At 37.2% G+C, this 13,588-nt stretch overlaps 1 protein-coding gene across 14 annotated transcripts in view; it reads left to right on the top strand.

Moving 5' to 3' along the window:
• mecom (MDS1 and EVI1 complex locus) overlaps positions 1–13,588 on the top strand; it is a 187,020-nt gene that overhangs the window by 147,410 nt on the left and 26,022 nt on the right. For 12 of the 14 annotated variants that reach the window (XM_088610792.1, XM_088610737.1, XM_088610727.1 and 9 more), the window contains exon 3: positions 7,762–7,896. In XM_088610792.1, coding sequence (XP_088466918.1) covers positions 7,762–7,896 — 135 coding nt within the window. Of the gene's footprint in view, positions 1–5,070; positions 5,840–7,761; positions 7,897–13,588 lie in introns of those variants that run through there. The other 2 variants (XM_088610819.1, XM_088610818.1) reach the window with 2 other exon arrangements.

Raw genomic sequence — 13,588 nt, 5'->3', positions numbered from 1 at the left:
TGTTTAATTACCCCCCATTTTTCTTACATTCTGCTGACATAACATGAATGTGAATTTAATTCACCTTACTAAATGAAATTTTAGCAACTAAACAGCCTTCGTTTCAAAGAGAAGTCCACGGCTCTCATTGTTTTAACTTTTCAATGAAGGCGACATAAAACCTGAGTGTGTTACAAGAGCCTTTCGTGGCCTTATAAGGTCTGTCAAGGGGGGAAAAAAAGAGCAAGACAGAGCAGGAGATAAAATAATAGGGTGCTAATTCTGAAAACATACAGGGCCTCTCCTCAAAGGCAACAGAATTTGTAGGAAATCAGCCCTCTCCCGGAATGCCTGGCTGACCCGAGCAAATGAAAATAATCAAAAGTAATTAGAAGTGTGCTGGACTACTCCTCAGAGATCTGTGCGGGAGAATAAACATGCCTTAGTGCGCAGAACCACTGGAAAGGCCCATGTCTGAGCTGTTAGTTGCCCTGACCTTGTCCACATAAAGATGTGATTTATGAAGTGCAGGGCACAGCAGCGGGGCTTCTGTCTTCTGCTGGAGAACCAAATTACTGAGGTGGAGATTAACACGCTTTAACTTGGGCCTGTTTCCAGACCAAGGAAATTTTTTATTTACATTTTTCCCCTTTCATTTCCTCCCCTCTCTTTTAATGGTAATTGGCCAACAGAAAGCTCCCCCTAAGTTAGAGATTTTGGAAATGGGGGTTACGTGTACCCCTGCAATTTGACTTCACATGCTCTTACCCCGCACTCCTTCTAAAACCTCCAGGGCATCCCGGCTGTCTCAGATGCGATCAGCGCCAGTCCTGTGTGAGCCGCAAGTTGCCTTTCGCTTGTAAGCAGTGACAAGTAATAATGCAGGTGCTCCGAATGCTTTACATACCTCCCCTTTTAAGAAGTGTGATCCTTTCAAGAAGGAATTACAAGAGCAGTATATAACAAAAAATCTCTGCCAGAAATTTCTGGAATGATGTTTTTGTTGTTCAGATTTTTTCCAAAAGTCTAATTTTAACTCCATCATTTGTGAAAATCATGAAAAATCTGAATGTAATCATTGAGTATCAGAATCAGGCACACTGACTTACTTACAGTATATGTGTGTATGTCTCCTACAGTGTGGGGACAGACACTGGAAAGGAGCAGCCTGACATAATCACCACAATAAAAGGGATTCATAGAAGTCATTTACGTTAAACTTCAGTCACCTTTTTTCTCACTAAAAAGAGAAACATAATTGTCAATATTACAAATCAAACAACAATTGGAGGAAGTGTCAATTATTAGAGTGGAATAGCATAGATTTAGCGCTCCTGTGGGAATTTCTCTCTTGTTGACAAATGTTGATGAAAATCTTGGAATAAATGTCTGTTTAAAAGAGCAAAAAGTATCATATGATTGAGACGTTTTCTGCAAAAGAAAATTGTGCTGTTGAGTCATGGGCATGTATTACTGGATAAATATTTTTGAATTCTGTAAAGAAAAATATGATATAGCACTTTTAACGCTTAGAGTAACAGTAAATACAGAATGTATAAATATAGCATTAATAATTTAAGCATTTAATGTGATGAATAATGTATTTCCAGTTAAAACACACTGGGATTTAGATGTAAATAGGATACTTAAATGCAGTGGTACCTTATTCACTGCAGTGGTGATGTGTTTGTTAAAGGGTATTTCAACCTTTCATTTGGGTCTGTAGGAGGTCTATTTCAATTGATGCTAAAAGTATTTCATGTGGATTTGGCTGTGATATGTTTTGAAGGATGTGCTGGAATGCACCTTACACATAGGGTTTCCATTAGTAAACCTCTGAAAATGTACAGTGCTCAGCTTCAGGGACGACTGTGAAGCTGGAGTCTTAAAAAGGCATCAGTTTTCACCCAGCTGGGAGTATCTAAGTTAGGAGTGCTCTAATTCCTTAATGCATTGACTAATATATAGACTTACTGTAAATAAACAAAGCTTGTGCTGGCAGTTTAAACTTTGCAAATTTCAGACAAATGCTCTCTGAAAATACAATTAAGTCACTAAATAGGGAATTATAAACTCTCCAATACATTAATTATACAGTACCAAACCCTGTCAGATTTTCAAATTCTGAGCAGATGGTACTTTTTAGTATGCACCAGCAATATGGAATTCAGTGTTGACAATAATATATGTAATACATAAACATTACAGACTAACAGAGAAAGAGTTACATTACTTGTACAATACTCAGGCAAATAAACAGCTAACTTTTTTTTATTTCTGGCAACAAATGTCCAAATTAAAGACCAGACATTTACTGTAAAAATAAACACACCAGGTTTGTTTTTAATTGTATCATAGTGAAATAAAAAATAAAGGTCTATTTGGAAACATTTAACTTTTTCTTATCAATATGTATATATGCTGCATTTGTTTAAAAAATCCAGTTATATTGAGAAATCAACCTGCTGTTACTACAGTATCTGTACTAAACAGGACGTCTGAACATGGTACGGAAAGGTATACTATACATGACACTGATTTTTTTTAGTTATTTGAGACTTCGGTTTTGACTGAAATGTGTGCCTAAATTTTGTGATTATCATCTCCAAAGCATGCTGTAGATACTAAATCATGTCCTCCACAACCTTTGAAATGAAAGAGAAGATCGGCGTAGGCGATTTTTAAACGCCTTTTCACAAGTTAAAAAGAGAAAGGCTGACTGTTGGAGGGTGACTTGCACCTAACTTAGTAAAGTTAATCTGATGTTGGAAGAAAAATACTTCCAAAAATGTGTAGGTGTGTAGATGTTCACTTACATATACAGAATTGCAATGCTGTTCAGTTTCTACGGACAATTGGCTCGATCTACGCGTTAGTTACCAATATTTTTTATGTTGTATTTTATTGTCTTTCTCTTCTTTGCCTCCTTGACCGTTTTATGAATGTAGTTGAAACGCCAATAAAAATTGCTTATGAAAAGCTTTGCAAACACCGATAGTGTAATTGACAGCTTCAGTTATTTTCTCAAACTTCGTATTCTTGCCGCGTGTCTATACAGTACTTCGGTCTTTCTCTCCAATTCTTACATACATTTTCCCAATTTATAGTAATTTTACCAATTTAGATGTCGGTTAAATTGCATAAATACGTATTTCAGAATGCTAACCCAAGAATACTTCGCATTATGTTCCACAATATGCGTTTGAAACAATCTTAACATTTTATCAGGATCTGTGTTTCTTGGTCTCTGACCAAGACCGTAAGACATCACTAGAAACGAGGAGGGTTAAGTATTCTGCCTGTGTAAAAAAGCATAATGCGCATCATCATGATCCTACAGAAACATTGGAAAGTGTAAAGAACTACGATTAAAAAACATCTCAGCAGCCTTAATTACTTTATTTAATGATATCCAAAAGGTAATATGCGAAATTGAACTAGTTTTGAGAACTCTGCTCCTAAAAGTTTTAGTCAGCTCACAACGCCATCTACTGCGAGAGAGAAAAATTACAGGACCATTCAACTGACATCGGGTTTTCAGTCGCATCACTTGTAACCCTAACGTACCCCGGTCCTGATACTGATACCAAAACCTTTTGTTTGTCCGCCATTGTTTCCTTCTTTTCAAAGGTCTTAGTTTAAGGGAACGATCCCTATCAGAAGCCTCGATCAGACCTGCGTGGCTCGAGCAATCACTTTCCCAGATTACTTGTATTTAATACACAATGCATCATAAAACAAATCCCTCATCCTGACAGGAAGAAAATAGAACAGCTCATAGCTCTAGCTTTCCCAATTTATGGCTAAATTAAAAAGGGTTCCAACAATGGACAAGTCTAGGAAGGGCAGGAAATCAATGCCCAGAAAACCGGGGGCTCCTTTAGGTTCACAAGCACCAAAGTGTATGAGAATCTCTGGCGAGGTTTGGTGTTATTTACAAATGATTTTTCCTGTCCTACCCACATTCGCTGTGCGGTTTTCTAAAACAATAGACATTATCTGAAATAGAAGTTCAATGTCACAGATAGCAGGCCACGGAGGCAAATTAATCATCATCTTGTCGCATTAAAACCCTCTCCCCGTATCCCCACCACACCCCCGCAAAAACAGAAAAAAATAGTGTGAGAAATGAACTCTCTCTTTTTATAAACTGGACATGGAGAGCGGAGATAGTTTTATGTATGTGTAATTTTAGGACATAAACTCACAGTAGTAGTTTTACCGTTTCCAGAGTGCAGGTTTGGAACATTTACTGTTAAATGTTCTAATTTATCTGAAAAAATATTCAGATTACATTTTATGGAGATATATAATTCCCTAGGCATTAGCAAACTTGTCATTGTTGTTCTGTTAGACGATTAGAAAGATGAGCAATTCATGATCCTATTGTAAGGCACTTTATTTCAGTTCCGAATGTTTTGCATTCGCCTGTTGCTTGGAAAAAACTGAATATTTACTCGTTCTGTTGCAAAAGGTTTTTTTTTTTTTTTGGGGGGGGGGGGGGTTGTCTTCAGGGAAAACTTGGAAAACTTTTTTTCCTCTATTAATGGTGTTTAAATATAAGGCGCATTCTGTGGCCGTGCCGTGGGTGTAAATCAAGTTTAATAACGAAGAAACAAAAGCAGCATAAAATTCGGACGCCGTCGTGTACTGTAAGACTGATTATTTTTAAAACAATAGCTGTCAAGGTGAAAACTACATTTCAGTCTGGAGTTAGTCTTGAGGAACATTCTGTTTAAATTCATATAGGTTTCCTTCGCAGTCAGGTGTGATTTGTCATGTGTAGCAGGTGTACTATGTGCAGGTCTCTCAAGGAAGATGGGGATTAGAATCATTACAAAACAGGAGTAGGAACTCCAAAAATGAACGGTATAAGGGCTTGAGGAAAAAGAAAAAAGAACCTTGTCTAAAGAAATTTTGCAACTGAAACATTAACGGGGGAAAAGTTCCTTCCTGAGACAAAGACATAACATTTCCATTGTTAATTGTAACACTTTCCTCTGTGAGTCTTTATGAGTTGAGACATTAACCCTCCCCCCCCCCCCCAAAAAAAAAAGTGGTGTTCATGATCATGATCTAACCATCTATTCGATGGTTTTAACAAAATCAGAGGAAAACAACGTTTTGGGGCTGGTGCATTTGTTCCCAGTCCAATAGGACCCCGTCCCGACCTTTCGCTGACCTCTCCTATCCGAGCAAGGCTGCTGTCACTTTAAAAATTTACTGAGGGGAGCGTCGTCCGACTTCCGATCGCGGACAGCAGATAGCCCTGACTGCCTTTCTCTGTATGGATGGGCGAGCAGATCCTCTTTAAAGAGACAGTCCGTGAAATAGAGACACACAGATCACACTGTTGGGACTGGGGGGAAAAAGGTGGGCGATCTGGCCGTTTCACTATCAGAAGTTCCTGAGAGGGGAAAAAAGGGGGAAACTGAAGTTCTCCTTCGTCCCGTACACCTGAAGAGGTTTTCCTGATGAACGAGCTGCGCTTCTGTCGGATGAAGTTTGAAGAAGTTAATGCGGTTAGAGGTTAATACTTTTCCAGGCATCTAGTTTGAAAAGAAAGACAATGTGAGAGGAGAAAGAAAGGTAACCGGGGGAAAATTAAGTATTGTACTTCTGTTTAAACTGAAACGAAGCTTTGTTCTTGAGACGATTTCATTAACAACGGGAAGTTTTCAAGAGTCAAAGACGCTCAGGCACGGACACTGACCTACCAAAACATTTACTCTTAAAACCTTCATTTGAGAATGCACTGAGATCATTTTTTTTCCGTTTCCCTTTGGAGTCTTTCTTGGGAGCTTTTTATCTTCTTTAAGCTATAGTTTTGCGAGCTATAACGGGCGACACGTTCCTTAAGGTAAGACATGCCTATTTTATTAGCTCGATGCTGTCAGTATAGTTTTTATCTAGCGTAAACACACACATTTAGGTTAGTATGCATCTTATGTTATTTCATAATAAATAATACAAACATTTTATTACATAAGGCGAATACGCTGAAGCTAAATTAAATAAAGCCAGAACGTCAACTTTAGATTTTTTTAGTAAGAATTTGGAAATTATATTCGGTTCCAATAGCGATCGTCTTTCTCATCGGTTATGATCAAAGACCATCCTCCTCTTCATTTTTTCAGTCATTACGGTTGTATTACAGTTGAAATAAAAAAGTTTCTGAGCAACCCACTACGCTATAGCAAAGGAGGTATTTAATTTTGGTATTAAAAACATTACAGCAATGGAAACCCTTATAAGTTGCAATCTATACAACTAAATTTCTCACGTTTTTAGTGTTCAAGATATTATTTTAATGTTGCAGATTGTTTTTCCTTTGAAATAAATTGTTTTAGTCCAAACGAAGCAAATTACGAAACAGCAATATTTAATAGTTACACTGATGAGTTGTTTTTCTTTCACATCATCTTTTAAGTTTTATATTAGTTGTACTTTTTTTTGTTACATTTATTCTTTAACTTAATTTATGTTTTATATTTTTATGGGTTTACAAATGTACGTATTTGGACCTATTTCTGGAAATAAAACAGTGCATTGCCAAGTTGTTGTTATGTACAAAAGTAAAAAAAAAGTTATTTTTCATTAATCAAAGTCATGTCTGAAATAAAATAAAATGTTTGGGAAACACTACAAATTTAATTTTCTCGCTAAATAGCTAACTCTTCAATATTCCCCCAAATAAAATGAAATTGTTTTAAGGGCAACCTATTAGATTAATTGCGTCTTCTTTTTTTGGTAGGCATATATTTTGCACGGTTAGAAATTAAGTAACTGTCCCTTCTGGGTTATGTCCTCTTAAAAAACAGTAGTTGGAGGAGGTTGTTTGTTGTGAATTAATGGCCTAAAACCGCTCCTTGAACAGAACTTGATTTGCATGTTATAGAAACGCTTTAGGGTTAGGTAAACACTGACTAGACTTTTAACCTCTTCAGTATTACAGATACGGCACTTTTCGTCTATATTCATTCGTAGTGAAAGCATTTTTTTAACTTTTTATTGAAGTGCTTTTAAAGATAAGCGCTAGCTCTGTCGTGAAATCACTGAGGTGTAAAAATCCCTAATTGTGAAAAACATATTTCACGTCTTCCTTGCCTTGTGGTTATCAACGTCTTAGGGAGGAAAGGTCACTGGGTAATAATAAAACCGATGTGAATGCAGTTCAAAGTGTTTTCAGTATTTAAATCTATTTTTAAATAATTTTTGCAATGAGAGAAAGAAACGATTTTCAAAGTTGTGTTGTTTTCCAAGTTTTAGAAATGTCGAGGTTTTAAATATATTGCGCATGTCATACGCTAGAACATGAATATTTTAAATACATTTAATGGAATGATAGTTCTTTAAATTGACGATGTTTTTGTCAATTAATATTCTGGTATTTTTTGTGTAACGTTTTATTCACTAGAGCACTTTATTTTAGTCAGAAACTTTACCAGACGTTATTCATTTTTAGGATTTCTGCTTGCAGGACACCGACTATGTGCCCTGTCAAAGGAATGATAATTAAAGTAATCATTAATACAGTTATTTTTTAATCATTTAAAATCTTATAAAAAAGAAAGACCGTCACATGCTTTTTAGACAAGATAACTGTAGATCTAACGGTGTCAGTGTGTGTGTATCTGTGTGTCTCTGTGTGTCTCTTAGCCCACCGACATACTGTACCACACTGTATCACAGAACCTTAGTGGGTGGTATATAATTTATCTTTCGGTTTTACTGCATTGAAACCTGTGCTGATTTTAATCAGTAATTTTCTTTTTGTTCCAGATCCTGGATGAGTTTGGCAATGTGAAGTTCTGCGTGGATGCCAGTGAGCCAGATATAGGGAGCTGGCTGAAATACATTCAGTTTGCCCAGCTCTGTGATCTGCACAATCTTGTTGCATGCCAGATAAATGATCAGGTATGTTGTGAACACTTGCACGACGTTCTTTCAAGCTTTAAGATCCCGCTGAAGCCTGAAGAGCTTGATAGCAGGATACAGTAGACCCTTATGCCCTGTTTGGTGTTGTGTTAAAAGGCATTGTTCAGATGTTGGTGTCGATATGGACATTCTCTTTTTCTCTTGTGTTGAATGTGTGCATATTTTCATATTTGCTTTTCTTTTGTAATTATTTCACATTTGTACCATGAAGGCCTGCACCAGGCCTCTAGGGTAGACATTCCTCTTGACAGCACTGCAGAGTTCATTTGCTGGTATTATACATTTTGATTTACCTGAGGGGTTATGACAGGGCTCTTTTCATCTCCAGTGAATTGTTTTTCGAAGCAGTATCATGTAGGCACATTAATAAAATTAGTATTTGTTGAACTGAAAGCTGTCAGTCAGCTCTTGCTTTCAGGGGGGCACTTTTGACAGTTTGCATGTTTTATAAATAAGCATATATTGATTAGCCTTTTCAGTTGGACTTTTTCATAATATACATTCTAATAGTAAGTTTTTTTCCTTTAGAATTGTTTTAAATTTGATGCACTCTTTTGACTCATTGAATGAGGGAATGAACTGCTAATTTAGAATGGGCAGGGGGACCTTATACTGTAGTTTTCAGCTTTGTATGTTTTATGTGAACTGTTGTACATACAGGTAAATTAAACAACTAACTAAATTGCTGCTTGGCACTAGGTATTATTACAGTGTATGTCAAATTGCCTCAATTTAATATGTTTTCTTTTAATCAATCTTGTTTTTGAAATATGTATTTTAAGGGAGTAACTGAATAAGACATCACATTTCAGAGAGGATATTGGCTTTTAATGGGGTAACTAGAAATTTCCCTGTTGCTGTCAGTTGGGTCATCTTGTAACATCTCCTTCAGAAGGCACTTTGAGGTGGTGTTCCCCATGGAAAGGCACCATATAAAATAAAAATGAGAAAACTGACAGATATCCCTATTTTGAATATTGGATAATCATAGGATTCTATTGCTTTTGGCAAATTCATGTTTTTGAATTTACAGGCTTAAGGGAAAAATCTGTTTTAGCATGGAGTCAAATTCTTTGAAGACTAACAAATGCTGTACACAGTTATTTTATCTCTGTGTGCTCTTTCTTTTTGCAAACCGTGTTTTAATCACCAATTATATCTATTAAGTTTAAGTGCTTTATATTTTTATTCACGAAGATCATGTTTGTGGATTAATGTTGATATGAACACCACTAGATATGCTTTCAAATATTTATCAGAGGTTCTGGGAGGTGTCAATACATTTACTGTAACAGTACACATTGAAATGCATAAAAATCAACTTTAAGATGACTACTATCTGAGCTAGAGAGCATAGTGGATGAAGTGAAACACTGACGTTGAACACGTTGGCTCATGACTCATGATTCAGATCGTGACTCATGATTCATTTTTTTATTGTCCACTCCTCTGAAATAGGGAACCCTCCTTTCTTTTTATGGTACAAACTCTTTTCTTTCTGTCTCGCTTATGGCAGAGGGGTTGGAGTCGATACAGTACCTGCTTGCCATGCCGAATGTAAACAAAATCTGAGAATAAAAGAAAAGATCGTTGAAAAGCTCAGTCTGTATTGACACGTTTGCTTAACATCAGTGTTTGTGTGAGTGTCTAGGAGTAATGCAATTAGAAACTCAGAAAAGCCAGTTAATGCACAGTCAATAACAGTTTTGCACAAACTGCTGGGGGGGGAGTCTAATTTTCTGAAAAACCATCTTGTTCTTATTCGTTATTATGAATGAAACCCTTTGCTGCCTAAGCAAAGGAGGGTGTAATTGCAGAAGAAGAGAAGACTGGAATTGTGGAACGGTGTACAGCTTTAGAAACTAAAGAGAACCCACTCCAGAGGCATTTCAGTCCTGTAACTTTGCATTTTAAGCGCTGGCGATTTCCTGCCCACATGGGAGCAGGACCTTTTCGACATCCGATGAGCTTAGTGTCCAAGGTACAGTACAGGAAATGGAGAGAGGCACTTGGTCACTGAGGTGTTCCCACTAATTCCATGACCTCACCTGCGTAATTCTAAAACAAACAAGGCTCCTCACCTGAAAGGGGTGCGGTTGATTGCCCGGAAAAGGAAAAAAAAAGAGAAATGTTTAGATTGTAGAGTGTGTGGCAGGCGGGGATGGAGGTGGGGGGAGAAGGATCAGGTCCTTAAACAGCTGTAGGTGAAATGCTCCAGATAAGACTTGAAAGTATTAGATCGTTATCTGATGTTTGTGTTGAAGTGGAGTAGTTGATTGAGACTTAAAATACAGAAACAGCGCTGGCACATTATAATACAGACCTCATCACAAAGGAGCCTGCTTGTTTAGATCTCGCACCTTTTTGAAAGGGACTGAGGGACAGGGGTCTAGGCTGAGCTGCTTTCCGCCAGCCACCATTCGGCGTGGCAAGGGAAGAGGAGAAACTGGCGTGAGTGAGACATGCAGAGTTCAAAATCAGCGACAGACAAACTGGCGAGTCCTCCAGTTGTATTTTTTTAAATTGTTATTCTTTCCTTTCATGCATTAGACACTCAGTTGCACTCATAATAAAATAAAGTTGTGGAAGATATACCATAAGAATTTTTACTGAAACGTTCAAGGATAATTTTGTAGTGTCAGAGTGGCTATGTAATGAAAACATCTTAACCCAGTGTGAGGCTGGGTATTTTGTAATGTTAAGAGTTTCAGCCAGAGGCCTGCTCAAATTAACAGGGAGGATAATTGTTCATTTCTTGTGAGTAACCCTTTTTAAAAAGAATGACATTTACACAGGATGTGCTGCAATGAAAACCACCTTTGTATCTGTTTAGGCAGCATGAAACTACCTCACAAACTGTGACTTCCCATCTTTCCATAGGCTTAGATTGTGTTTGATTGTAGTGCCTGTGCTATGAACTAAGAACAACCACTTTGCAAAATTTACAAACCTTGGAAGCAATTCTGGTAGGGACCCTTTACTGAGCTGTGCCTAGGAAAGGGAGGCTGTGTCAATGTGGAATTGAGAAAACATTTAATAAAAACCCGAATTATTCAGCAAAATAAAATAGCCTTTTTTAGAAAGGAAATTTTTTTCAATGAGAAGACTTGTGCTACCCTGAAGTGAAATAATCTGGCAGATCTCCTGATGATTTTGTCATGATTGGAGATCACAGAATGGAAAATGAAGCATTTCTCCCTCAGGGAGAAGGTGTAGTTGTAACAAATGATCACAGGAGAAATTGGTCCTATCAGTAGAGTCTTTAGAGCTTCTGTGAATCTTCCAGGAACAATCAGCTACTTCAGATTCATCTCAAAATTTGCATGTTTTGTCACCTATTGTTTCAAGACCTTATGGGCAGTGAACCACAGGGTCTGCGCAAAGTCCTACAGGTGTGGTAACAAATACACAATATGTATCTCGACACGTCTGTTCTTACCAAGTACTATGCTAGACATTATTGTTATTATACATTACAGACAGTACAGACAGTTGTCTTTTCATCCAACAGTGGTCAAGATATCCCTAAAAAAACTGAGGAGGCTCTTAACCACAGATTGTGAGCAATTTATTTAATTTTACAGTTGGTGGGTTACCACTTTGAGTGCCATGACGAGGCATCTATTTTTTATGATCGCATTTATATGAAAGAAGAAAAGACATCAAATAAAGGCTTGTACCATCTTTTGTCAGTATATCTTTTTCATAAACTTTTTCTTGGTTTTCATTTAGCATTTTCATTAAGCGAGAAACTATTGTGTTACTAAGACATGATAGAAAACAACTACATACTAAATCCTATAACAGGGAGAGAATGCAGGCTTGTGGTTAATGCTAACACTGTCTGAAAAAAGTGATTGATTCATAAGAGGTCTTGTTAGGAGTAAATTACCACAGAGCACAAAAAAGGCACTGTTTCTCAACACTGTTTTCTGAACTGCAAAATATTAGTTAAAACATAACACAGCCAAGCTCATCTCCTTAACATTGTAGTGACTTTAGCTCTATATTCTAGGTGCTAAAGAAATATAAGAAAAACAACAGACGTGATCTGGTATGAGTTTCTTGAAATACACAAAAATGTGCCCCCTCATGCTTTTTTTTTACTGTATGAACTCTCAGCATTACTTGAGAAAGTGTATGTGAGTACAAAGAATGGCATGAGATATCTACATTTAACAGGAAACCAATCAATATTTGGTTCTCATACAGCAAACGGTTGAATTTCAATTCCCTGCATTCTTCTTTAAAACAATAGGGCACAAATGTATCCCCATGACTGTAATAACCGGAGCTTTTTGTTCTCTCCTGAACAAATGATGTCATGACAAAGTATTGAAAATGTTTGATTTTAACTATCTTCAAGGGGAATGTCTCTTTAACCTCTGTGTTTCCGAGAAGCTGCGGTAGAATTCTAATATGTCACAATCCAAATGTCAACTAACGGCTGGAAAGGAAGCTAATAAGTTAAACCTTCAAGCGGTGCCAAAACTAATGTGCTTTAAATTGTTTGGAGAACTCCATTGTGTGCAGGGGAAATACAAAGACCCCAGTACCTTACCAGCTACCCATGTGAAGTATTAGCCTTGAAAGACCTTGGCGAAGCGGGAGAAGTTTTGGTGTGCTACTAGGGTGCAAGGAAATCGAGACACAATGGAAGTGCATAGTCTTTAGCTGCTTAATGGGGGGAAGGGAGGGAGAGGGGGGGCATAGCTTTATAGCTGATTGCTATAAAGCACCTCTAAATTCTCTATCTTGACAAACACAAATACTGCTTTCAGTTGCAATAATAATCTATAAATGTACTGGGACGATTGTTTGATATAGGTTTGTAGGCTAAATAAAAGTGCCTGGTTAGCAATCTCACTTTTGTTACACTTAAAGCCTGTCTCCCAGCTACTGCATAACATAACAAGCAACAAATTTCTCCTTCCTAATTCAAAAAGCATTCAGGTTCAAGTTGTGAGAGCCTTTTGCGTACTGTATGTAATGCTCTTCTATGCCAGATTAAATGAAATAGGCAAACGGCCTCTTTCCTAAATCAAATATCTGGTACAGTAGCATCTTTCTGCACCTAGGAAGCACATGTTCCCTTGTTTCGTTATTAGCCGTTTTTCCTGAATTGTGAAGGGCAAGTATTTCACTCTTTATGGTGCTTTCGTAGCATTTTAAGATAATGTAACACTGAGACAAATTTCGATTAAAAAGTAAATTTGCTTCTGCACGCCATAATAAATAGCACGTTTTAAAGCTATGAAGCACATCCGCTACTTTATAAGACTGGTTTATATGGAGCCTCTAAGCTCCAAGAAGCCAGGTTTAACATTCCCCGTGAGACGGTATGAATCTATCATCTCTCCATGCTGAGGCAACATCTTTTACACACATTTTACTACTTTTCTTAATGTTACCGAGATGTTGCAGTTCATTTTTCTCTGGGGTCTGTTTGTAGTTATGTTACTACATTTTGCTTTTTCAGTTTTGAAAACCACAGTGTATGGGAGGATTTTTTTATTAGTTCTCATTAGCCCTAATGTGCGGCAGTAACATTTTCTTCTATTGACAAATGCTGTGCTCACTTGGCGAGAGTTCCATCTTTTCATGGCTGTTAAAAATGACAAGCTTGACAAAATAGTAAATGAATACTTAGTTTTATCTGCAGTCTCTCCAC

The sequence above is a fragment of the Lepisosteus platostomus genome, chromosome 2 (genome assembly GCF_059453375.1).
Source record: "Lepisosteus platostomus isolate fLepPlt1 chromosome 2, fLepPlt1.hap1, whole genome shotgun sequence".
NCBI lineage: Eukaryota > Metazoa > Chordata > Actinopteri > Semionotiformes > Lepisosteidae > Lepisosteus > Lepisosteus platostomus.
This window is presented reverse-complemented; position numbering and strand designations above follow the sequence as displayed.